Consider the following 27,709-nt stretch of genomic DNA (forward strand, 5'->3'; position numbering starts at 1 on the left):
TGAAACCGAAGTTCTACTGAACTTATTGGAGTTCAGTAAGACAGTGTCTGGGATGCTCCTGGACTGCAGGTTCGAATCCTCGTCACGGCCCTTGTGGATTTGTTCATTTGATGCATCACGTTAGTGTGATCTCTGTGTGTGATGTGTCTGTGCATCTCATAAAAAAATACAAGTGTCTAATTTGTGGGTGGTTACAGGTGAGAGGTGTATACGGGTGTGACAAACTGAAAAACTAAATAGTTACCACTTTATTCTGAGAAAGAAGCACAGCTTAAGAAACCTATGAAGCTTTGAGAGGATTGTCTATTTTATGCAAGTACGGGCAAATTATGGATAGCAGGTAATTTGTTAATTTTCCCCAAGATCAGTGAATAATGAATATTTCTATACAAAAAAGAAATGTAAATGTTTGTTTTCAGAATATTTAGCTGTGTAACTGATGGGCAGTGAAAAAAATCTTCGTGAGAATCTGAATGTGAACCTGGTACGCTATTTCCTTTTGAATTCTGGCAACCCTGACCAGCCTATGTTCATCCTTGACCTTAAACCATTATATCTGTCAATTTCAGTGAAGCTCAGCCCAAGCACGTGGAATTCAACACTGGATAAACAGATAAACATCCTCTTTTATAGTATAGAAAGATATATTTCAAAGATGAGGAGCTAGAGAAGTTGACAGTTATCCCAGGGTCTACAATGAGGTCCTCAGTACCACCAAGAAAAGTGACACTGGATCATTTGAGACATTTCCTGGTAGTGACTCTCCTCAAGCCTGTGAGTGGAGCGTATCGTTAGTTGATCCAAGATATTCACTTGTTTATTTCTTAGCGCCTTGAGGAATGCTTCTCCTCCTGAGGGCGTGAGACGAGATGCCACGAGGTCAATGTCCTTGTAAGATGTGCTGAGGCGAGTTATGGCTTCACTGGCCCAATCAACATGGGAATCGTCCACTTCTCTCAGGATGATGCTTAGTACCAGAGGCTGCTTGAAAGTCGGCAGGGACGATGGTAACACTGTTGGCGGAATGTCTAGGCGCAGTGTCACATGATCCACATTTCTTCTGATGGTAGACAAAGAGTTTCTTACAACAATCAGAGTTGAGAGATCAGACACCCTGATACAAATTTTGCCAATCTTCCTGACACAGGCCAAAGCAGCAGCACCAAGAGCTCCCAGATGACACATAACTGCTGTGAGGTTTCCTTTTGGAAGAAGAGTTGTCAGAAGGTCGTCGGCAGTTTCTGGGTCGCCCCAGCTGTAGTACTGTTGGTCCAGTCTCAGGGCAACCTTGGTGGATGGCTGGCTGGCGAGATACGAAAGGAGGGGCACCAAGTTTTCGTAGCTCTTCATGTCAACGAGTCCATTCTCTTCCAAGACATTTATGGAAAAGATACTAGTTATAGATCCTAATTAGAACTCCATGAAGTCTGAAATTTGTATGATGAAGCAACTGGAAAAGAGAGTGTGCAGGATCATAAAGTGCTTCAGCACTTGGACGCCACATGATTTTGGTATTTGATACATGATAAATCATCTTACAGACCAGAGGATGGCAGTTAGACTCCACGGCAACCTGCCAGAATGATGATTCACTGTAAAAATGTGTAGGAAGGACGTTGCTTATCCTTCCCAGACGTCCACTTAAATATGTTCCTTGCTGCATGATCAGTCATGTTATATACTAGAGGGTGACATTGAGGTTCCAAGGAAATTTGACAAAGTGATGTTGGGCTGTATGAATGTGAGCATAACCCGAGCACAATTTTCGTTACTTCATAAATGACTAAATCTGAGGCCTTGATCCTACACAGATGACCTATAGTAAACATTAGTGTGTTGCTCCAAGAATGTGCTTTCATGGATGACAGCATACTCGAGTTCAACGTTTGTGCTAGCATTCTGTTTACTTGCATGCTTAGTTTGTGTAACTTAAGATTCTCCAGTACACTAATGATCCTTTGAACTGCAGATTCTCCCTTCAACTTTAACTCTCTAGCAAGATAGAATGCAGCTAAATACTCCATTTGGCTTTTGTGTATAAAACTAAAGTGGTACTGTGTTCCCTTCATGCTATTATTTACTTCACACACAAGAAATGCTGAAAAAACCTGAATGCTGTCAATATGGCGCTCAGAACAGAAGGAGGCAAGAACTCTACGTCTGTCATGACTTATAAGAAATTCACGATTATCCAGCATCTCGAATGCTTCTTTTCCTAACTTCATTAGCCACTCCTCCGCGAAGGCCTCCAACTCCATGGGGTGGAGCGACGTTCTTGCCTGAAGCCGGGAGATCATCTTCGAGGTGCACATCCTGAAAATTTCATAATAAAGTCTTGTTGCAGAAGTAACGTGAGACAGTCTGGCTTCGTCATCTCGCCAGAGGCAGATGAGCATCGCCAGCGTAAGAGGCAGCTTGAGGTGGTCCCCAAGATTTTTGCCACTTGTCTGCAGCATCTTCAGAAACCCACACTCTTGCTGGCGACGTTTCTTCTCGTTTGCTTCAAGAGAGATGAAGACGTTTGATGTAAACTTGGTCATTCCTTGCTCAGAAAAGCCGTGAACGTAGAGTTCCATGTGGGAGAGATGGTACCTCTCTGCTACTTGAACAACACTCAAGGTGAACTCGGGACGAGTAGTTATGATAACCCGGGAATTACCAATTACTGACAGCACCTCATTTACCAGCTGCCTGCCATCTGTCGTCGCCTCATCCATCCCATCAATAATAAACAAGACATTAATTTCCTGCAAGATTTCAATAATGTCTTTTTCTTCAAAACTCTTGCAAGTTTTGTTGAGCAAACTTCTTCGCAGATGCGATACGAGTGTGTTACACGTCACATTCCTGAGTTCAATATGGATGATGAGGTCGATGGCTCTAAGTGCAGTGATAACACCAAGTCTGGCACTCCAGTTGTGTAGCAAGTACCGGCAGAGGGACGTCTTGCCACAGCCTGCTATGCCAGAGAGGACCAGGACAGATGGGAGTATTCCTGAAGTCTCCTGTGTTTCAAGACTCAACAATTTTGTAGCAAGAAGCGAATCCACTTCAATAATTCTGCTCTGTTCATTAATTTGGAGAGGAGTGAAGATCTTATCCACCAGAAGGTCTGGAAACTGTTCATCACTCAGCCAGGTAAAGGGATTTAAACTCTTCAGTTTAGAGTATTGTTCCATCACCTCCGGCCTCGACTTTATGATGAACCGACCAACAAGATCACCTCGAAATTGTTCAAGATTCTCTAAATAGTTGGAAGCCTCTGTCATTACCGTCGAATATAAAATCTCATCTGCTTCATGTAGGAAAATATTTCGTAGATCATCTAATTTCGATGCTTAAAAAGTCTGCTGCTTCGTTTAATAGTCTAACAAAAATTATCTTGAGGTCGTCAAAGTTAGCGCGGAGTTGAGTATTGTCAACCAGCGAATATTTATGACACACTCTGTTTCTTATGTGTTTGAGGTCTCGTATTGCACTTGAGAACGGTTCTGGGAAAGTCATAAAGGAAAATAGCTTGTGGATCATCTTGGTGAGGAGAGAAACATCAAAATCTGCTGAGGACAGATCTTGCTCCATTAGCAGTCTTTCTTCAGCATTGAAATTTTCCCGATACTTGGCATTGGACCACAGGAGGACATTGAAGCAGTAGTCAGCTACGGTTATTGGATACTTGTCTGTGGCACTCACGTGGGATCTGTTCATCATGATCACAAACACTTCCTTCAAGAGTCGCTTGCTGGTTTGTGTGGCAGCCTTGAACAAACGTCCAAAGTTGATATCTTGAGCACTGTACCCCTGATGAGGGTTGAGGGAGGCTGGGGACATCATCTTGTGGAATCAGCTGCTATTCTGTGGCAGGAACTCCACACCACTCGCCTGCCAACTATCTTACATCACCTTCTTGTTCATTTGTAAATATAATTTACATTTTGACATTTCCAGCATTGTTGAAATTAGGGTAATGTCTTCTGTTTTTCCAGACATTAATTTTCTCTTCCCTCACATAACTACTAGTCACATCATATGCATATATTAATATATTTATATATATTTCACTCATAATAACAGACTCTTCATATGTTTATCTTATTTTTTACTTAGAAAGGCTTTACTTCACAATAAATATAATGTTCTTTTAAACACGTTTTCGAATCTAAACTTTTTTTTTTACTTCAAGACGTTAATGAGGCTGAGTGAACACTTAATTTAATCGCAATCTGCACCAGCCATGATCGAGAAAGAGTGCATTAGTTAGCATTAGAGATCCTGAAGCGATCCTTGCATGCAGGAACTTTGTGGCGTCAAACGTGGTGTTTTCAGAGGCACCTTGAGTGGCATATGCACCACCTGGTGAGTCTTGTTCTGTAGTGTTGTGTGTACCACTTGAAGTGTCGGGTGTTCCAAGTCACGTTGGCGTCGTAGTCGTGTTTTGTTCACAACTGCAGTACTGTAGTTGCCTTTTGTACTCTGGAATACAAGAAAAAGCAGTACCAAAATTTAGGAGTGAGCCTACAACCATGTTTTAGGCATTTTATTACATTTTTGGCTTATGGTACACTGCTTTCAAATATGCAGAAAATGGGGCACACATGCAGTAAATGGGCATAATGTCAAAGGGCGTGACTTAGTGAGTATGCAAACTAGAGGACACTGTAGAAATATATCAAAGAATTTTCATGGCAGAAGGATATTATTGAGAGAAAAAATGACTTGCTTAATTTTTCCAAGAAGCTTGGCTTTAACAGTGAATACAATTTAGTATGTTAGAGTTATCTAGCATCATAGAGCAGTGAGTAACAATGTGCTAAAGCTCACTGTGTACCGAGAAAAACACAGATCAAAAGCAAGTTAGGTGTGGGGGGGGGGGGGAGTCTTTCCCATCACCGACATTGACAGCATTATCGTCAATGTCGCCTGGCAGTTGTGAACCTCAATCGGATGTAGGATTTACGTCATTTACGAACTTCAATGGTTCCCCCACCAAGTGGTTTGTTCTATGCTGCACTAAGAAAGCTATTTGGTTATCTTGAACTTATTTCTCAGAGTCACTGAGAAACAAGATGATAACCCTAGGTCAGGGGTGCAGATATAGTGCTTTGAAAGGCCTGTAAGCACATTCTGCTGCTACAGTACATTCTGAGTCATTTTATTTTCTGAAGTAAAGGAGAATAGAAGTTAACCAGGTTAACACAAACCATGATTTTCTTCTGGCTTTGGGTTGCAAGATCACTATTCAACAGTTGCTCGGTGCAACAAGTTTGTATGATACATGTGTACTCACCTAATTGTGCTTGCGGGGGTTGAGCTCTGGCTCTTTGGTCCCGCCTTTCAACCGTCAATCAACAGGTGTACAGGTTCCTGAGCCTACTGGGCTCTATCATATCTACACTTGAAACTGTGTATGGAGTCAGCCTCCACCACATCATTTCCTAATGCATTCCATTTGTCAACCACTCTGACACTAAAAAAGTTCTTTCTAATATTATCTGTGGCTTTCTAATCATCTCTGTGGCTGTGTGTGTGTGTGTGTGTGTGTGTGTGTGTGTGTGTGTGTGTGTGTGTGTGTGTGTGTGTGTGTGTGTGTGTGTTTCTGCAGCTTTCAGGCGTTTGTAAATTTGTTAGATCAGTAAGATTTTCCATCAGATATTCGTTTAACCTTCCTTGGTGTACGGAAAGCAGCCTACCGTACTAACTTGGATTTTCTTGTGTTGGTAGGATTTCTCAGCTTTTATCTTCCATTTGGTGGAGTGTGTTGGTTCTTGGTTCACTGTCCTAGTTACAGTGGCATGTCTGTGGTCTTTGACACTCAGGTTCGACGTTATTTACAACATTTGAGACTTTTGGTGAGGAAGCATTTTGGAGTACCTGTTGGAGGTCGTTGTCGACGGTACTGGAGCTCAGTGGGTTTAGATGGGAAGCCTGAGGTGTTGCGTCGACTATCAGGGTAAAGGCATCGATATATTTTACATTAAAATAATTCTATTTTTCTATTATATAATTCAATTTTTCACTAAATTTTGATCACCAACATTTGGTAAGTTGTGAACGGAGATGTTAAATTAATTGTACACCAAATAGTCTTGTGAAAAATTGTAACAAAGACATAAAAGAACTATTATTACGATATGCATTATTATACAATAGGCAAATGACGATCGCACAACACTGATCACAGGCATGAGGAAAACCAGAGTGAACTGGGAAAAAAATGTTGGAACGTTTCCAACCAGTCAAGGTGGTCATCAGCAACAGACTGGATAAGAGAAGCAGAGAGAGGGTGGCAACTACGTCTGTGACCTGACCACCCAGAGGTCCCTAGGGAACCGTGTCACTAGAACAAAGACAGTGTTCTCAAGAATAGTCCAGAAAACAAGAGGTTGGAACATGAGTATGAGTTTAGAAAACAAAAAGCTGCAGCGAATTGCATAATCAAATTACCGACCCACGTAAATGTTTATAACAAAAGAAAACTAGCCTAAACAGACTCCAAAAATATGATGTCAATCTACTGGGTGAAACCATGCAAAGCTTTATTGATTTATTTAATTATATTTTTAGTTAGATAAGCACCAGAGACCATAGATAAGTACTGGAGACCCTCATTAGATAAGTACTGGAGACCATAGTTAAATAAGTACTGGAGACCATAGTTAGATAAGTACTGGAGACAATATGAGCTTCCTTATGAGCTTCAAAGAAACAGACAAACTGATTTAACAAGATACATAAATAGACATAGAAGAAGCAAACAGCGCAGTGGTTAATACAGTCAGCTCACAACCGAATGGTCCCGGGTTTGAATCCCAGGCAGGACACGAAGTTCGGGAACGTTGGCTTAGAAGCTGTTATTGGGGGGGATGCAGCCTGAGGAGGAACAGGAAATGGCTTAGGATGATCTTACAACTGATGTCTCTGTTTACCTAGCATAAAATAGGAACCTGAGAGTCAGGCAATTATTGACGGTTGCATCCTGGGGAAGGTCAGTCGTTTACCTAGGAGGACCTTATACCTGATGCCTCTGTTCATCTACCAATAAACAGGCACCCCCATGATTTAGGGGACTGTTGTGGGTTGCATCTAGGGTGAGGCCAGTTAAGACTAAGAACAAAGAAGAGCAAAAAGCGCATGCACAACCCACACTTCCCACACATGTACAAGACAGGTGTATAAACGCCCATACCTTGACTCCAGTAATGAAGAGTTCTCAAAATGTTGAGTCCTTTTGTGCAGTGTTGTAACTTGTGTTTCCTGTAGTGTTCCCACAGAGATTGCTGCAGAGATAAAGTTATTATCAACAGAGATAAAGCTATCATCAGGAGAGATAAATATATCAATGAGGACAAAGATATTATCAATAGAGATAACGATATAATCAATAAAGATATTACCAATTGACAAAAATATTATCAATAGACAAATATATTATCAATAGTGACAAAATATAAAGATAAAGATAATATAAATACAGATATTATGAATTGAGATAAAGATATTATCAATATAGATAAAGATATTATCAACAGATAGAGATATTATCATTAGTGATAAAAAATATTATCAATATTTCAACATAAAGATATTACGTATGAGGATATTATAAATTGTGAAAAAGCTATTATCAATAGAGATAAAGATCTTATTATTAGAGATAAAGATATCAATATAAATGTATTATGTATAGAGCTAAACAATTATAAAGATATTATCAAAAGTTAGTGAAAAAGCTAATATATATATATATATATATATATATATATATATATATATATATATATATATATATATATATATATATATATATATATATATATATATATAGAACACTCATGTACTAAGATTGCATACAGTCCTCGACGAATATAATATATGAACTCCCATGATGAGTATAACAAACATTTTCAACTAGTATAACATATATATCTCATCGACAAATACAGGTATATGAAACTCCCTCGACTAGTATAGTGCTTCGAGTTGTGTGGTTTGACATATCAACAGTAGCGGCTATCTTCCTGGACATATAAGATCAGAGGGAAGTGAGATAACATAGACATGAGATCACTGGGACGTGAGATCAGCCCTCACACACAAACAACACACAACACACTAACATAAACAGACACAAAAAAACTATCAGAGCCTCCCAACCTATCAGGGAGTCACTTATAAATAAAAAACAAGAACACCCGAACACCAGCAGAGCAGACACACTCTGTTGCTGCAACTTCAGACCCTGCACGCAGTCAGATCACTCATTGGGGAATCACCCAGAAGCGAGTCTAATTGCACAGGAGGGGTCTTAACTTCACTATGATAGGTACTCGGCTTAGAAACATCCCACCGTCACGTGTTCACACCCGAGCAACGGTGACTTATCCTTCTCGCCTCAACTCTGGTGTCCTCCTCAAGTTCCCTTTAGTTTCTGTATATTGTTGTCTGGTCTGTAGCTCAGAGTATTCACCTCGCTCTTTATTTGAGCCCTTACATGAACAAGTGCAAACACAGTTGTCTAACAGACAAACATTGATTACAAACACAGGAAAACAAAAAGTAATAATAAGTTGGTGATTTGGGCAGAGTTCAAACTTGTAGTACGTGTCTTAGTCACAAACCTCCAGAATTCAGTAAATAATAGCTCAAGCAATTATGGTACACATTAACATACATATATGTGAAATCAATATGAAAATATCCATGAAATTCTATACAGCATCATTGTCAATAATTATCAAGAACACCCATAAATAATATCTTAGTCGCTCTACCATCAATAGACTGGGGATTTAATCTTAGGTCACTATCAAATATCCTTGACTATAAATGCCACTATATTTCCATATGATTTCTATTTATCAAAATGTTCTACCTTAGGCTGCTATTTGCTCTTCCTTATAAACTTGCCGAGCAGCAATCACTTTACCACCAGCGTTAGGCTTCAATATATAAATCAATAATAATGAATGAATATATACTACTCTCGCCTCCCTTTCACTGCGTCAAGTACACCAACACACACACACACACACATATATATATATATATATATATATATATATATATATATATATATATATATATATATATATATATATATATATATATATATATATATATATATATTCCTCTCACAGACTCAGACAACCCGTCAATCCTCTTTATATCGTCTAGTAGATTAACTTTCCTTGTAAGCAAACAGGTCTCTTCCTAACCGTTTAATCTTCTGGTAAACCAACAGCAGAAATGTTCATCGGTTGGTCCTCGAGTAGGTGAAAATTTCTTGCAGCTCCCATACACGCTACTTCATCTACAATGCATGAACTGCATCCACCATGCATGAACCTACAAGTTTACCATAACAAAATGATCTCCGTGCGTAAAAAAACTATAAAATGGCTAAAATAAATCTCTTGCAACACCTCAGTCATCCGCCGGTGTGCACTGCGGAGGTATTCCCCCCTCTCTGGGCGAGTCCACAATGAGAATCCCCACCAGCTGGGGAGCCCTCTTAGTCAACTGCCGACCACCGTTGAATGAGGATGTGTCGCTCTTGCCTTCATCATATAATTTCATTTTAACTTCCTTATATAATCTCATTATCACTGCATGCATGACGAATCTGTACGCCTAAACGTCAGTGTAAGATCACTGGGCACTTGTCTTCTCTACACTAGGCAACTTATGGTAATTAAAGGTTCTTCCTGCAAAATTGTAGAAGTGACGACGCTTGTTGCCCGATGCCAAAATGGCGCTCTTCCAGGTCGCCCAAAAATCATCCTTCAACCAGCACTGTTGACTTCTCAAAGTCTTAGACTTGAAATCATCCTTCAACCAGCACTGTTGACTTCTCAAAGTCTTAGACTTGAGTGTGGGGTACCACAGATACCAACTCGGGGTCTACCTGCCAACAGATCCTCTTTATGGATTCAAAGGCTTCTTGGACCTACCACCCCTCAGGCTTCTGGTCGCCCTCCTTGTCGCTACTACACGAGATGCACGCCATAAAACATCCTCCCACTGCTCACAACACTTTTGATGATTCTTTTAGATTCCTCTCCACAACGTCACACTATCCTCTTTCCTCTGGAGCGACAAAATGCGTGCTCTCCCTCTGACCTCCACACTAGCAAGTGACGTCGCCAGCCCTCTGCACACGGCATGTCACATGTTGTTGACATCTTATCTTGTTTTCATAAAGTTACTCATATCCGCAACTTACATTAAAATGTCCATCGGGATCCTCTGTACGACTAAGTGAGGAATAACTCTCACTTTGGGGCAGGGCCTATATCATAAGGCTATATGGTGGGGTTCATAACACAACACCCATTGACACAAACAAGAGCCACACAACACCCACTACCACAAACAACAGCCACACAACACCCACTACCACAAACAACAGCCACACAACACCCACTGACACAAACAAGATCCACACAACACCCACTGCCACAAACAACAGCCACACAACACCCACTGCCACAAACAAGAGCCACACAACACCCACTGCCACAAACAAGACCCACACAACACCCGTCTCGCTAACAAAACCAGCTGACAATTCGAATCTTCGCAGGGATTGCCATTCATGGCCATTTCCTCTTGAACGTAAAGTTTCAGCCTCGCTCGTCTGGATGTCTCGTCACAGATCCCAATATATACGTTCATTCACCTATCGAAAACGAATGACTTAAACAAATAAGCTCTTGTGAGGCTCCATACGCCCGAAATACGCATATCAACAACGCAAAGCAAAGTTATCATACACGCAAAACACACATTTGTAGTACCTTTTTGGTGTAGTGCGCCGCGTGACGGTGGTGGGTTTGTTGATGTGTTCCCGGCTGTTCACAGCCAGTTACCGACTACTGCTGGAGCCGTAGCCTGCTTGGCGAGGGGCCTCCCATCCCAGAGAACACAGACACGCACAGCTGGGGCTAATGGGAGGTTAGTACGGCCACAAAACAGTCGGTAAAAGAGCCGGTAATGATGGTGTGGGATGAGCGCAGGCGTCAGTCTAGTAGACCGAGTGAGTTGTTTACATCCTGTAGCCCCTGAGGGCGGCGGGCTGGCTCTGGGGGGGTTGCTCGCTAGTCTTTAACGCACTGCGTCAATTTTTGCGTTAGTTTTTGTGCGTTAATGATGTATTCTTCTTGCGTTGAATTTTGCTATGAGAGGTGTTTGGGTTTTTAAAGATTTTGTGAGCTTTGTATCAGGGAACTGGTGATAGCAAGAGTGTCTCTCATGTCAGGGATTGTTGCCACGGAATTTCCGAATAAGAATCATGTGTATTAATTTCTGCAAAATATATTATGTGTATTCTAGGTCTACTATGTGTATATAATATATATATGAAAAACCCTATTTAAATTCTCTCTATATATATACATTTACATTCTATTCCTGCATTACGCTCGCTTAGAGCAATATATTTTAATAAATTTAGCCATGTAACGTTCCGGCTACCATCACTTGCGTGACATTTCACTCAGAATATGCGAGCAGTTTCCAACCTTCTGATTTACTCGTGACGAACACATCTACTCACGAAACAAGCTATGAGCAAATCATATACATCAAATATATTTATATATATATATATATGGCTAGAGATACACAATTTTAATGGAACTAGTTTCTGTGACATTCGGCAAATATCCCCTCAAATAGTTGCTAGTTTCCACTTTTGCATTTCATTTGAAATCCATTTATGCAATGCATGCTATTATTCCTTTGCATTTACATTATAATAATTAAAACAGAAGGAAAACAATCTGGAAAATTAATCAATCTCCTTCGATGATGTATATATAAAAAATAATTTGGAGACGTATATATATAGGTTTTGTTTTAATATGTCACTTCCAGCCTGATATGGCATCATTGACTGCCCGGGCTGAGGGGGGGGGGGTGAGTCGAGAGTGCTTACCTAACTGTACTTACCTAAGAGCACATTCCGGGGCCATGCGGTCCGTAGTACCTAATGCCCCGCTGTCTAGAATTGTTGTACCGCAAAAACAGCCTTATGTATCTTTTATGTAACAGTTCATTTTCAAATGAAGTTATGAAGTTTGAATCAAGACTTGTAGAGCATTTATACAGAAAATATCCTGATAAGATGGACGAATTCATTGATAATTTCCAAAAATTTGGAAACTCATTTTGAATAATGAAAAACTTTTTTTTTATTTAGAAAAGTACACAAACAAATGCAAATGGTTTTCATCTTAATGAAATTATCATATATCATTTGCTCTCTCTCTCTCTCTCTCTCTCTCTCTCTCTCTCTCTCTCTCTCTCTCTCTCTCTCTCTCTCTCTCTCTCTCTCTCTCTCTCTCTCTCTCTCTCTCTCATATAAAGATATATTTATATATGTCATACCTAATAGCCAGAACGCACTACTCGGCCAAGTATGCAAAGCCCGATTTGCCTAATAACCAGAGTGATTTTAGCTGTTCCCTCCCAAAAAAAATCCAATTGATTTAAATAAATATAATTATATTGTATTATATTAGGAATATGAATTACTGATAGAGTTTTGTTAGTTTAAGTTAGGTTAGGTTAGGTTAGGTTAGGTTAGGTTTGGTCATATTTCTACATTAGTTTTAACTCAAATTAAAAAAAAATCACTCATGTATAATGTAATGGAAAACTTTATCATTTCATAAAACAAAATAGAAAAATATATAATGTCAGAAAAAGTTGGCTTAATAGGGAATATATATATATATATATATATATATATATATATATATATATATATATATATATATATATATGTCGTACCTAATAGCCAGAACGCACTTCTCAGCCTACTATGCAAGGCCCGATTTGCCTAATAAGCCAAGTTTTCATGAATTAATTGTTTTTTTACAACCTAACCTACCTAACCTAACCTAATCTATAGAGATAGGTTAGGTTAGGTTAGGTAGGGTTGGTTAGGTTCGGTCATATATCAACGTTAATTTTAACTCCAATAAAAAAAAAATGACCTCATACATAATGAAACGGGTAGCTTTATCATTTCATAAGAAAGAAATTAGAGAAAATATATTAATTCATGAAAACTTGGCTTATTAGGCAAATCGGGCCTTGAATAGTAGGCTGAGAAGTGCGTTCTGGCTACTAGGTACGACATATATATATATATATATATATATATATATATATATATATATATATATATATATATATATATATATATATAATGTACATAGTGAAAGTCTTGCGTCAGTCAAAACCTGAACATTAATGCAACAAAAGCCAAATGGATCGCAAAGCTTCACAATGTCTCTGTGTTGCAGGTTGCAAACAGCAGCATCAGCAAGTAAGAGCAGGTCATTTGCATGTTGCACGAGGCGGTGTTAGCTGCTCTCATTGCTGAGATTCAACAAGCTAAGGTAAATCTCTCCACACTTAGCTCACCTGACTTTGCCAGTGCTCCCCAGGCGGAGCTTTCTCAGGCAACTGCAGTTACTAACATGAACAATACAATATATATATATATATATATATATATATATATATATATATATATATATATATATATATATATATATATATATGTATATGGGACTACTGTACATCGATATATTTAGATATATGAGCCCATATGTACATTCACACACCTGCACTTAACGCACACACACACACACACCCACACACACACACACACACACACACACCCACACACACACACACACACACACACACACACACACACACACACTCACTCACTCACAGACCAGCGTCACTAATGTACAACCCTTGTAAAGTACTCGAAGGAATGATAAGGACAAGATTTGTTACACACCATGAGAGAGAGAATTCATTATGTAAACAAACATGGTTCCAGGGAGAGCTTCTCACTCTAGTCCACTATCGTTAGACTGTGGAGGTAATCAGATTAAAACCCGGTGTTGGACGGGGGAAACTGTATGACTGTGATTGATTACATGACAGGTCCAGCCCCCATTAAACTGGACGTGACAGGACATTTCACTGCCTTGGTTGGGGGGGGAGGGGGTGATAGGAACAACTGGTATTACACTGTGAAAGACAGTGTTTCTGTCTCTTGAGACATGACAGTGTTGCTGGAATAAAGAGGATATTATCTTGGAAAATGCCGCGGATGTTGTCATGGTTACTGTTCATCCCTCCTCTCTCTCTCTCTCTCTCTCTCTCTCTCTCTCTCTCTCTCTCTCTCTCTCTCTCTCTCTCTCTCTCTCTCTCTCTCTCTCTCTCTCTCTCTCTCTCTCTCTCTCTCTCCACAATTTGGAGAATGGGACTCTACATCACTCTGTGGATGACTTCAGGTAGAAACAGGTAGGCATATTATCAGAAGTTAGATAATATGCTCACCTGGAAGACATATTGCCAGAAAAAATATACATTTTAGATCACACTGTTGAGGTCATATTTTAAACGTTTATACAAGAAGTTACTTCCCTGATTGTCTTCTTAAAGTATTTTGAACCACTCACTAACCAGGAAATTAATTATATGTTCTATATGTAAAGATATAAATATCATATGTAAAAGGAAACTATTAATATGTGAATATGTATAAAGAAGAACAACAGACAGAAGCGAGCATTTATCACAGAATGAAAGAAGGAATGATGGTGACATTAAATCATATTAATTTACAATTTCATATGAAGAGAGAGAGAGAGAGAGAGAGAGAGAGAGAGAGAGAGAGAGAGAGTCTGGGGGCCTTATATCAACAGTGAACACCAAAAAGAGGAGTAGGGGAGAGTATCGGGGATTTAAACTGAACATAAGGATTACATTCAGGGGGAAGTATTGCTTGAGAGATTACATGGTGGGATTTACATGCAACGAAGTAGTGTTTGTGAGTGATTAATGATCGGTACACACACACACACAATATATATATATATATATATATATATATATATATATATATATATATATATATATATCCCTGGCTTGACAATGTAGCACAGAAACGTTCTAACTCCTAGCTTAACTTTCTCTGTCGAGGTCATGGGTCATTTGTAATGACCTTTTGGTTAGCCATTTTAAGAAACAATATTGAAAAATATGTATATACCTGTTTCATCTTGTATTCTGTAGACTCTCTCTCTCTCTCTCTCTCTCTCTCTCTCTCTCTCTCTCTCTCTCTCTCTCTCTCTCTCTCTCTCTCTCTCTCTCTCTCTCTCTCTCTCTCTCTCTCTCTCATTAATCTTAACACAGTTCTCTCTCTCTTCCCCTCCATTCCTAATCTTCCTTCTTTTGTTCATCATCCCTTTCTCTCTCTCTCCCTGTTTCACCTTCCAGCCGATAATGAGAATGGTGACGAGACTTGAAGATCTCAGCCAATGGTGTAGTAAGTCGCCCCTTCGTTATTACCGAAGTGTCGGGACGGGCTCTCTCTCTCTCTCTCTCTCTCTCTTTTAAGAGCTTGCTCCCTGCTTAAAAAAATACAATCGTGTGTCTAAACACACACACGCACACAAACACACACACGCACACACACACATCTTGTTTGTCTCGTATTGAGTTAACGACCAACAAGCCGCTCACAGCTAATTAATACTCTGCAATGTGAGGCATCAGGTGAAAGGGAGCTGGGAGAGCTGGGAGAGGGAGAGGGAGCTGAGAAGTTCCCTGCTCAGGTCTGTGATACAGCGGTCAGCACAACCTCCTCTCAACCATCAGACTCCGGCTCAACTCCTGTCAGAGCCTCTCTCTCTCTCTCTCTCTCTCTCTCTCTCTCTCTCTCTCTCTCTCTCTCTCTCTCTCTCTCTCTCTGCTCTGTCTAGTAAACTTTAAACCCAGATCAATTTACTTATTTTTCAAAGCGTCATATGACAAAGAGTACTGGGAAGACCTGGATCAGGTATCGCTGTCAAATGGTGAGGGTAGCCTAACACCACGTTCCTTCTACTTCTCTTTTTGTTCCACTTTTATCCTATTTATTTAATTTTATTCTCTTTTTTTCTCTATTATTCTACTTCTCTACTCCCCCTCCTCCCCCCCCTTCTCTCTCTCTCTCTCTCTCTCTCTCTCTCTCTCTCTCTTCCTTTCTCTTTACAGTTATTATTTCCGTTCTTGCTAACACGAAACATTAAGATTTTCTTTTATATTTTATATCCTGTTTAAAATATTATTGAACAATTTTTTTCAACAAGAATATATTGGCAAACCGAGATATTTCAACATTCAAATGTTTTAGAGCATGTAAAAATTCCACAATAATTTTTTTGTATTATTTTCACTCTCCTCTTTTCATATATTGAAAGATTCCCAATTGTAAGATTGTTCCCAATTGCATCAAATAGGAAGAATAGGGAAATGTGATTAAAGGATTTGTTAGAGAACGAAGCACAACCAATTGCATAGTCAATTAACCAACTAATGATGAAGTCAAGTGTTTGTTGACATCAAAGGGGCTTTTGATAAGGCACAAGGGATCGCAATCTAAGGGTGAACTCGAATGCATTCATGCTTGAGGGCGGGGTTCCTAAGGGGGCTTAGGATTACCTCTCAGTTAGGCTAAACAAAAACGCCAAAAGCCAGTGTTGTTGGCAAAACATGTTGTTGTTTTAGATTCAGCTACTCGGAACCAAGAGTTGCAAGTAGCACGGGCTATGGCGAGCCCGTAGTGGACTTACTTGGCACAGGAGCGGTAAGTAACACGGGCTATGGCGAGCCCGTAGTGGACTTACCTGGCACAGGAGTGGTAAGTAGCACGGGCTATGGCGAGCCCGTAGTGTACTTACCTGGCACAGGAACGGAACGCTGCGGGCCTCACTGCTCCCCTGCCCAACAAAAACCAAACAAATTGCATCTATAATTCCTCTCGTTTCTTACTGGTGATATATATATTCAATCACTGCTTCTTAAGGGGAAAACCATTACGCCTAAGATCAGTTAACATTAATAAACTGGATTTACCTTCTAGCACGGGACTACGACGTCCATAAAGCCTAGTGATGTTATTTGCATCATCTGGCACTGAACACGTCAGATACATATTCATGATCTCTTTCCTCAGCTGGGTACAAATGCCTTTGGCTGGAGCCACTAAAACATTTATCTCGTTAGATTCATCAAAATTCTGGGGAATTCTTCGCGTAGCTGGAAATGTTAGTTTTATTCCTTGTTATTACTAGGTGGCAGCCGCAGTAAAGTTAACTATCGTTGCGTTGTTGGTGTTTTTTTTTTAACTTTCCGCTGCTGGTAAAAAAAAAAAAGTTGGAACGTTTCCTCTACGGCTTGGCAGACTCGTTTCTCGTTTTATGTTGTTGTGCGCGTCGTTGGTCGCCTGTTAAATGTCTATTAACTGAGCCTTACGGCCTGGCGTTCCCGCGTGCACTCGCTCAAGACCTACTGAGGGACATCTGCCAGATACGCGTCTCTCTCTCTCTTTCTCTCTCTCTCTCTCTCTCTCTCTCTCTCTCTCTCTCTCTCTCTCTCTCTCTCTCTCTCTCTCTCTCTCTCTCTCTCTCTCTCTCTCTCTCTCTCTCTCTCTCTCTCTCTCTCTCTCTCTCTCTCTCTCTCTCCCGTCACGCAGCATCACCATAACAGAGATAATAAAGATTATTTCACTGATGGGAAAACTCTGTTGCCAATTGGCTTATCCACTAACGCTCTCAGACTCTCTGATGGCCTTACTCTTCCCCCTCTTTCACCCCCCCCCTTTCTTCACCTCCCCCCCCTTCTCTCCTCCCCTCTTCCCCCACCCTTTCATTCAGCAATTGCTTCCATGCTTCCCACATTCTCTTAATTACATTCGTTGCTCCATGTGAGACCTCTTCTGAAGCACTTCAACGAATTCGAACCAAGTGAGATCTAACAAGATATACGAATATACATTATGTATGAATTGCTTGCTGAGGTAGCTGTATGAGAGTGTGGAAACTCATCATGCGAAGATTGAAGATACTGGCGTTAATGAGGTCATTAGACGCATGGCAGAGGTATTTATGAGGAGAGAGTTCTAGGCCGGTATGGCTTATAGCACTTGCAGGAGATATGAGGACAAGAAGCTGGGATATGAGGACAAGAAGCTGGAATATGAGGACAAGGAGCTGGGATATGAGGACAAGAAGCTGGGATAAGAGAACAAGGAGCTGGGAAATGAGGTCAATGAACTGGGATTTGAGGACAATGAGCTGGGATATGAAGACTAGGAGCTGGGATTTGAGGACAAGGAGCTGGGATATGAGGGACTAGGAGCTGGGATTTGAGGACAAGGAGCTGGGATATGAGGGACTAGGAGCTGGGATTTGTAGACAAGGAGCTGGGATATGAAGACTAGGAGCTGGGATTTGAGGACAAGGAGCTGGGATATGCGGGACTAGGAGCTGGGATTTGTGGACAAGGAGCTGGGATATGAAGACTAGGAGCTGGTATTGGATGACAAGGAGCTGGGATGCCCAACCACTGAAACTTTCGAGGATAGTACCATCTTGGCTAATCTCCTCTTTCAAGTGAGGAGTTGAATACTCTTGCAATGGGTCAACAGTGTTGCATTGGACTTGTACCCTAGATTTACTGTGTAATGTATCAATTATACAATGTATGTATGTGATGTAACTATATAATCTGAGCTTGTAAAAACATCTTAATCACCTTCAGTGGTTAAATTCTTAATGTCACACTTGTTTCTCTATCAGCTATCTCACCCTGTCAGAGTAAAAGAGACAAATGTATGTGTATGTATATATATATATATGTATGTATCTATGTATATGTGTGTGTATGTATGTGTATAAAATATATGTGGAAGCTGATCAGAATTACATTTCACAATTGAAAATGCACATTAATGACACTATGCAAAAGACACATCCAACACTTTATATAGCATACATAAATCTTTGTATCTATGTATTTACGTATGCAGCTTTAGCCTAGCATTTTAAAAGCACTACAATCACTTTCTGTGGTTGATTGTTCAATAAATCGCTGAACTATATGTTTGACAGATCTCTCACCCTGTCCATGGAGGACAAGAAAATGTATATATGCTGGTTAGCATGTAAATGCCTGGCCACGTCTGTGGTAGATAATAATAATAATAATAGCTCGCAGTATAAGGGATGTTTCTGCGGACTTGCTGCTGCCAAGTCGCTGTCGCATGAATGTTCTTTTCGACGCAAATTTTCTTATTGTAAAAACTATTTGTTGACGCCCGCGTGTCACCGAGACAAGTTGGGCAGTAGTTCGTGTGTTGTCAGGACCCCGGAGGGTTGTTCACAGCCTCGTGGCGGGAAATTAACCCACCAATCAGCGTCACCGACCCCCACGTGACCGAAGCAAGGTCAGCCGGGGTCACTTAAGGCAGGAACAGTCTTGTCTTGCGTTCCCCCAGAGCAAGACGCCTCGCTTGCTGTTGTTGTGGAAGACTGAGCCACCCAAGAGGTGGCACGGGCATGAATAACCCGTAAATGCCTTCCTTACTTGTATATATACTCAGTCAACCTGCAGCAAGTTACAGCCGAGTGGCTAAATCTAAAACGACAACATGCCAGAGCAGTTTCCCATCTGACATCGAGTTTATAAAACTATGAAAGTTTCATCGTGTCGTACGGGCTATTCATGCCCGTGCCACCTCTTGGGTGGCTTAATCTTTATCAATCTTTCATCGTGTCTCTTCAATCAAAATAGACCTTGATTGAAAACGCTCCTCCCATGGACGAGGGATTATGTACACATTAGGAGTAGATGGATTCAGGAAACGGCGACAGCATTTAAGTGTACGTTTTTAGAAAAGTCGTTGAAGTACATCAAATTCATATATTTCCTAGCGCTAAATACTAGGGGTGATTTTTATGGGTTTATAATTCCCTGAGGCTTGGTGTTGTAGCCTCATACACCGGTGTATACAAGCCAGGACCGCAGTGTGGCCACCAAACAACGGAAGCATCGTATTGGAGAAGTGTCAGACATGATACTGCGCCAGGTTGAGGAAATAATGTTGTGACACTGCTGTAGGTACTTATTCAAATGAGATGCTTAGCACGACTGAGCACTTCTGCTCGAAAACAGCTCAGGTTTGCTCCAGGATAATGATCGATCCCGACTCTGTGTGTGTGTGTGTACCTGTACTCGCTCTAGTTGTGCTTGTGGGGGTTGAGCTTCGGCTCTTTAGTCCCGCCTCTCAACTGACACTCAACCGGTGTACAGATTCTTGAGCCTATTAGGCTCTATCATATCTAAATTTGAAACTGTGGATGGAGTTTCCACCACATCACTTCCGTGTGTATGTGTGTGTGTGTGTGTGTGTGTGTGTGTGTGTGTGTGTGTGTGTGTGTGTGTGTGTGTGTGTGTGTGTGTGTGTGTGTGTGTGTGTGTGTGTGTGTGTGTGCGCATATAACTCACGCTTAAGCACCAGTCAGTACATCTATATATCGAGGACATTTTGACAGCGCTTTTAAACTTTTCAAAACACGTAAAAATCACTGAATGAAACTGACAAATGTATGAATTAGCTAGCAGCTCCCTACCAATGTTTACTACTCATCATTCAACGCCTGAGTGATGAATGATGACCTTACACCTTACTGCAGGTCACTGTTGCCACACTAATAATTATTGTGTAGTATTCATTCATATATAATAGCCATCATTCATTATGAATTGTAAAACATTGCCCACAAACGTTGAAAAACTTGTAGATAAAAAAAAGCGACACCAGATAGACATATTCACTGATAGACCAAAAATTTGGTTATCTGACAGACATCATCACCGGACGGGTAGATATGTCCGTCACCAGATGTAGATGTGTGGTAGATGTCTCCAACAGAGGGAGACATCTACTACATTCAAAGTGTTTGAGAAAAATTGTCTTAATGAACACAGTCATTAGTTTCGATCGCCGAACTATGGTGTTCGAATTATGAATTGGCGGTTAAATTATGAATGATGTTTGAATTACGAATGGTGTTCGGATTATGAATGGTGCTTGAATTATGAATTGTGTTCGGATTATAATGTTCGAATATTGAATGATCGTCGAAGTACGAAGAGACGTCAGAGTAGAGCTGGTCGTAGCAGTAGAGCAGGTCGTAGCGGTAGAGCTGGTCGTAGCAGTAGAACTGGTCGTAGCAGTAGAACTGGTCGTAGCAGTAGAGCAGGTCGTAGCAGTAGAGCTGGTCGTAGCAGTAGAGCTGGTCGTAGCAGTAGAGTAGGTCGTAGCAGTAGAGCTGGTCGTAGCAGTAGAGCTGGTCGTAGCAGTAGAGCTGGTCGTAGCAGTAGAGCAGGTCGTCCTCTGTTGCTCACAGACATCCCTCAATTTTCTAATTTCAGTTTTTTATTCTTTAAATCGAACACAGCTGTTGAAGAGCCTAGCCAGACATCCGTTCCAGACACCTGTACATGTGTTCCTGTTGCCTGATCTCTTCCCTCCCATCCCCTTGTCTTGAGCTTCAGCTCTTGGTACCAGATTTCTGGTCTCCTCCCCCCCCCATCACCCTATACCCCATCTCCTACAAATAAACTTTGCACAATACAGTTGAACGAGCAGTATTATAATTTCACTTACTACACTAGGCTATGTAGATGTTGCACTATACTTAACATAATATTGTAATAGCCTACAAATACAAGAAAAGATAAACAAGAAAAATTTCACTTTTGTCTGGAAGTCAGGAGGCCTGGTCGACGACCGGGCCGCAGGGCCGCTAAGCCCCGAAAGCACCTCAAGGTAACCACAAGGTAGGAATACAAAGTAATATTGATTAGTAATGATCACCTACCCTAGCTAGCTATTGTTTAGGAAAAGGATCTAGGCTAAGTGTGGCGAGCCTTTCTGAAAATTTGTGCCCAAATGGCCAATAATCTTACATTTATCTCACGTCCCCCATGGGAATTTTAAGCAATAATTCATTATATTTGTATTATATAATTTTTTATGGAGAAATAGAACCAAATGCTTGAAAGTTCTTAAGTAAAGTTTGTTTAGGCAACTAATAATTTGTTTTAAATGGTACAACTTTTGTTTTAAATGGTACAACTTTTGTTTTAAATGGTACAACTTTAGGAATTATGTTAATAATAACTTGTAATTCCCAAGAACTAAATTAATTAATTAGAAATAATAATAATGAACTTTTTGAAAGCAAATGGAGTCCTGTTGCTCATTTAAGTATATATGTATATTTATTATTTTACTATTAACTTAATTATAACAGACTGAAAAACAAAAGTTTTTTTTTTAAAAAGCCGGATAAATAAAATATGTTTTAACAAGACGATTGAAAAATAACATAATATAAAAATAATATTTTACCTTATTAGCAACAAGAAATGTGAACGTGAAATTATATATGCTTTGGTTCATATTATTAACGTAAAACAATAATTGAGAGAGAAAAAAGGATATTTTACTCTGACCTTTGCTACTGCAGTAGCAATGACAAATATTTTTACTCTCTCTCTCTCTCTCTCTCTCTCTCTCTCTCTCTCTCTCTCTCTCTCTCTCTCTCTCTCTCTCTCTCATTTACATCAAGCTTGTATTCGGTTGTTTCATCAGTAATTCTACTCCTGTAAATAGACTTGACTATGCTCATCACTGAAAATAATGACTCGTATGATTATGTCGATGAAAATAACATTAATACTGCCATTTGCGAGAGTTTTTCGTCAAAAGTTTCTGATATGGAATTCTCGAGTTTCCAAGCCTCATTTTCTACAATTTGCTGCGATAATCCATTTACTAACTGATCGTTTTCAATATTTTCTAATTTAACTCTTGAGTCTGCAAATTTTTTACCTCCAAATAGAGTTGCTTTGTAAATCAATCAGTTGCATCTCGAATTTATTGAAAACAATCCACTGCAACATTTGCATAACATTTATGTATTATATTTTATAACATTAATGTATTATATTTCATAAAGTGGATATACATTATTTTATAAAGTGTATTTTTCTATACAGTAGGCGTACTTTCATACACTGAATAGTATGTATAACTTTAGTACAATCATTCAAATTATCTCCAGAGAGTGTTAGTAAATGGTGATGTCTTTGATAAACTGTTCCCTCGAGAGGGTTAAGTAAGCCCCCTCACTGCGTCTGGGAACAAGTGACAGGATGAACAACCTTGCGGGTGTTCTACCAGGAAGGTGAGAGGGACAGGAGGGTCGTGTTTTCACCCCCTTCCCTCCCTGAAGACAAGTTTCAGCACAGCTATGGCTGTAAGTTCACTCATAAGATGAAAATCTAAGTAGTTTTTTCTGTTGGGGAGAGGGGGATGAAGTTATTCATGCTAAGGTGGCATGTTCACTCACAGGCTGAACAACCCATTGGGTTATGTTCCTGTTAGAGTGTGTTATACATTCCATTACGGCTGAATTCACTATCAGGATGAATGACGATGCCTAATAAACTCGTCATTCAGTGCAAAATTAAAACAATTCTCTCAAATTTTTTATGATTTAGTTTGGCCTAAGGCCTGCCAACCTCTGGAGGGTTATCAAGGCCGTGATGCTTGTTACTGACCAATTAGCATGTATATTTTAGTCCTGAGCATAGTCAAAGACTAAACTCTTAGTGTATACACACCGAGAAGCTGGGTACACCTCTTGGGGGTGTTTATACCCCCCCACCCTCCATCTCTCTCTCCCCAATGTTGACAAAGTGTGTGTCGCTTTCATAGTGGAAGGTTGCAACAATATTTCAGCAGCATGGTATTTTTCGAAAATACTTCGTTGCCGTTTCGTATATATATGTTCTGTTATTTTTGTAAGGTTCCACATTCGTTACATGGACTGGTCGGTACGGCTGAGGCCTCGTTTCTTGCTGGGTCGGGGTTCGATCCTCGATGGTCCTCATATCCCAGTTCTTTGTCTTTATATCCTTGCCAAGTGTTATAGTAATGCTAGTAGGGTACCCTGATGTGCCCGGATATTTCTCCATCCCCCCTTTTCCTACTCTCTCATTTCTCTTTCCCCACTCCCCCCCCCCCCCTCTCTTCATATCTCCCCCCCAACTTTCCCCCAACCACCTCCCTATTCCTCTCTTTTTCCACCTCTCCTTCCCTCTCCACCTTTTCCCCTATCTCGCACCTCTCTCCCTCTTGTTTTTTCTCCCTCTCTCTCCTTCCCTATTCACCCATCCTTCTCTACCTGTCTTCCCCCACTCCCTCCGTTTCTTCAAACATAGGAGTGTTTATGTTTATGTGTGTCTAACTTGATGACACATTCGAACACATATGAAGGTAGGCGGGCGTTCGAAATAAAAAGGATTTTAGCCTATTACAAATTTTTCTTCAATGCAGGGAAGATGCCTGAGGAAACAGTTGAGACTTTGAGCGATAATAATGCTGAAAATGACGGTAAGTAGTTGGGCAGGTAAGATTTTGAATTCAAAATTAAGTAAAAATCTTATTAATGTTCGGAAATATAATAGGCTATGCAGTAGTACCACTACACTGAATTCAATATACTTAATGCAATTGGCAATACACCTGTACCAATATACATAGAAAGATTATATTGCAAGAAAAATTGGGTTTTTCGTTTGGCATACAAGGAATTATTTTTTCATAGCAAAAGCCTATGCTTCTGGGGGGCTCAGGCAGTTGTACAGATAATATACTTTATAAGATAAAGCACAGCATGTTTATAAAATAAAGTGGATGTACTTTATTATACATAATGGACGTACTTTATTTTATACAGTGAATGGTGTGTATAATTCCAGCACTAGTCCCGAAAATTGTCCCAAATTTCAACAATTTTGCGCCCACCAAGGTACACTGGCCTGTAATATTTACTGGGTCAATTCCATGAGATATGTTGATTAGTGAATGAGTATTTCTTCAACCATTCCTTATTACTTTATCAACAGCAACAAGTTGATTGATATTTTGAAAATGTGTGCGAGCAATGTTTGTAGGTTTACAAGATTGTTATAGCTTCGGAAGGGATTTATTTGGTGGTAACAGATTATCAAAAGGTGGAATGTTAGTGAATAAATAGGTTTTAACTCCTGATAATCTAGTACAGATTATGGATGAGGTTTAAAAGCCAAGTACAGGTGTGTAAGAGGCATGTACAGGTGTGTAAGAGGCATGTACAGGTGTGTAAGAGGCATGTATAAGTGTGTAAGAGCCAAGTACAGGTGTGTAAGAGGCATGCACAGGTGTGTAAGAGCCTAGTACAGGTGTGTAAGAGGCATGTACAGGTGTGTAAGAGACAAGTACAGGTGTGTAAGAGCCAAGTACAGGTGTGTAAGAGCCAAGTACAGGTGTGTAAGAGGCAAGTACAGGTGTGTACGAGATACGTGATCCAGTTACTGATGTGATGCCTAACCTCAAATTATTGACCAGAAAACATCCGAATTGCATTTTTATAAATATATTAATTTCAAAACTCTGTTTTTTTTATGTTTTTGGACGATTCATGATAAGTAGATTCTTAAACATTTCTGAAAATTCTCTGATCCAGAAACTGCCTAAATTCTTCCCCAAATTTATCGACATTTCTATGATTTTATAAAGTGGGATAATTACATAGATAATATTTGGTGTTGCAGCGATAATTTTGTCAACATTGCAGGTTTGACACCACTAATACTCCCTGCAAAGGAAGAAGACCAACAGGGGCTGCTCGACCTGCTATCTAATGGAGCTGATATCAACGAACGCAACGATTTTGGTAACATGTTTTATCTTAATATTCTTCAATGACGCCACTAGAACGTAATAGATATCAATGATAAAATTTGAAGCTGTACTTCCGGGTTGAGACGTTTGTATTAGCCCATCATTGTCCATGTGGTAGTACGTGTGCCTGAGACGGCCAGATACGCGGGTTCGATCCCGCTGTATTGCTTCGATAGTTTCTCATTATCATAGTGTATTTTTATTTTTCAATGATATGAAACTAAGTAAAGTCACTTTAAAGATTGACGTGAAACGTTTGTCATCAGATTAATATAATTGTAATTAATTATTGTACATATATATAATATAAAAAATTAATTGAACTCGTACTCCTGAAGTTGAATTAAAATAAATTGAACTCATATACTACCGTAGTTGGGAATGTATTAAACTGGAAAAAAAGTTTTTTCTACGTAATACAATCCTCTGTATTAATTTATTTTGTAGTTTATTGTGATACATTATTTTTTCTTCCTTTGTATTACAGGAGATACTGCACTTATATATATTACTAAATATGTTTGCTCCATCTCCTTTTGGGCCGCTGTCCTGACCTGTCTCTTGAAGACAGAAACGGTGAGGCTTTCTGTTGATGAGTCTGCTGATTCTGTGTTGAGGGATGATGTAGCTATGTTGAGGATGATGAGTATGTAGATGATTCTATGGTGAGGGGAGTGATGAGTCTATGCTGAGGATTGTATGTTGGTATTATACGTTTACAAATCTTTTCCCTAAGGTATTGTGAGACTCACCAATATAATGTACATTTATGTATAAACTTAAATATGTATAATATTATGAAAAGGATTCAGTACAATAAGCTGAACTTGTACTGATGTATACTTCTTGATTTGCAACTCTTCTCTATCTTTAATCATTAATATTTGTTTATGTAATTATTATCATTCCTGTATTAATTGTTATATTTCCTGTATTAATAATATTTCTGTATTATTGTTATATTTTCAATTGCTCATTTATTTTATTGATGTTAATAATTTATTCTATCAATCATTCCTGCCATTTTGTTTCTCATCACTGTTACTTAGATAGTAATAAATATTCAATTCTTTAATCATTATTCACTTTTTTATAATTATTTTTGCGTTTTTAATCATTTTTTTTAGCTTTATTTTAATTGTTTTTAATCCTATTTTGTTTTGGACTGTCTCTCCAGGCGACACAGCTTATGGGGTCGCGATGAACAAGAATAACGTAGAGGCTGCAAGACACATGACAGGTAAGGAAGCTTGTAAACATCTTGAGGTTATCTTGAGATGATTTCGGGGCTTTTTAGTGTCCCCGCGGCCCGGTCCTCGACCAGGCCTCCACCCCCAGGAAGCAGCTCGTGACAGCTGACTAACACCCAGGTACCTATTTTACTGCTAGGTAACAGGGGCATAGGGTGAAAGAAACTCTGCCCATTGTTTCTCGTCGGCGCCTGGGATCGAACCCAGGACCACAGGATCACAAGTCCCGCGTCCCGCGTGCTGTCCGCTCGGCCGACCGGCTCCTACAATGAAGTATTGATATTTTGAACCCCATTTGAAGGAAGCCTAAACGCCCTATGTGTTTATTCAAACTCGAGCCCTTTCATAAACCAATTCCCCTTTTCTGTAAAGAATGGCCAAAAGCTGAAAAAAATGGCCAGCTTTGATCTTTTGATGCTTAACTTATGGTCTTTCTTGCTGTTAACGGTGTTAAACAATGCCATTTTCCATAGATACAACGACTGCAAGGAACTGGTGTGCAGGTCAGACTGCAGGTGGGAGGCTACATGCAAACCTGATCCAGTTTGTTTAGAAAGTGACAAAGATGAGAGAGAATCAAAGATCGAGAGTAAAGCTTACTGCCTTAACGGCAAGCCTTCTGTGTCTGTCGAGTCAGGTGTGTTGGAACATATAGCTCCGTATCTTTGATGTGATCGTAGCTTTCCGTGTCTCTTGAGTCAGGTGTGTTGGAACATATTGGATGGTAATCTTCTTGTTTGGGAACTGTGTGAATGGAAAACCGTATCACGCACACAAGACACGCAAACACGTGCATATAGAAGCACGA

General features: G+C 39.8%; 2 protein-coding genes across 4 annotated transcripts; one reads left to right on the forward strand and one right to left on the reverse strand.

The window, feature by feature from the left end:
- Positions 1-622: 622 nt before the first annotated feature.
- LOC123772468 (uncharacterized) lies at positions 623-11,078 on the reverse strand. The gene is given in 6 exon segments (XM_069325884.1): positions 623-1,401; positions 1,403-1,589; positions 1,684-3,323; positions 3,325-4,470; positions 7,184-7,274; positions 10,794-11,078. Coding segments are annotated over 4 exon segments (3,030 nt in total). The 5' UTR covers positions 3,832-4,470; positions 7,184-7,274; positions 10,794-11,078; the 3' UTR covers positions 623-705.
- Positions 10,812-27,709, forward strand: LOC123747882 (uncharacterized). Of its 3 annotated transcripts, none has more exons than XM_069325882.1 (5): positions 10,812-10,950; positions 24,263-24,319; positions 25,545-25,643; positions 26,139-26,227; positions 26,829-27,709. In XM_069325882.1, exons 1-5 carry the CDS (start codon positions 10,944-10,946, stop codon positions 26,853-26,855), a joined length of 279 nt encoding a protein of 92 aa, XP_069181983.1. In that variant the 5' UTR covers positions 10,812-10,943; the 3' UTR covers positions 26,856-27,709. The 3 variants fall into 3 exon arrangements, with proteins under 3 accessions (XP_069181983.1, XP_069181981.1, XP_069181982.1); XM_069325881.1 differs by lacking the exon at positions 26,829-27,709 and adding an exon at positions 13,308-13,403 and having other exon boundaries at positions 10,817-10,950; positions 26,139-26,569; XM_069325880.1 differs by lacking the exon at positions 26,829-27,709 and having other exon boundaries at positions 26,139-26,569.

This window comes from Procambarus clarkii, chromosome 17 (genome assembly GCF_040958095.1).
Source record: "Procambarus clarkii isolate CNS0578487 chromosome 17, FALCON_Pclarkii_2.0, whole genome shotgun sequence".
Taxonomy (NCBI): domain Eukaryota; kingdom Metazoa; phylum Arthropoda; class Malacostraca; order Decapoda; family Cambaridae; genus Procambarus; species Procambarus clarkii.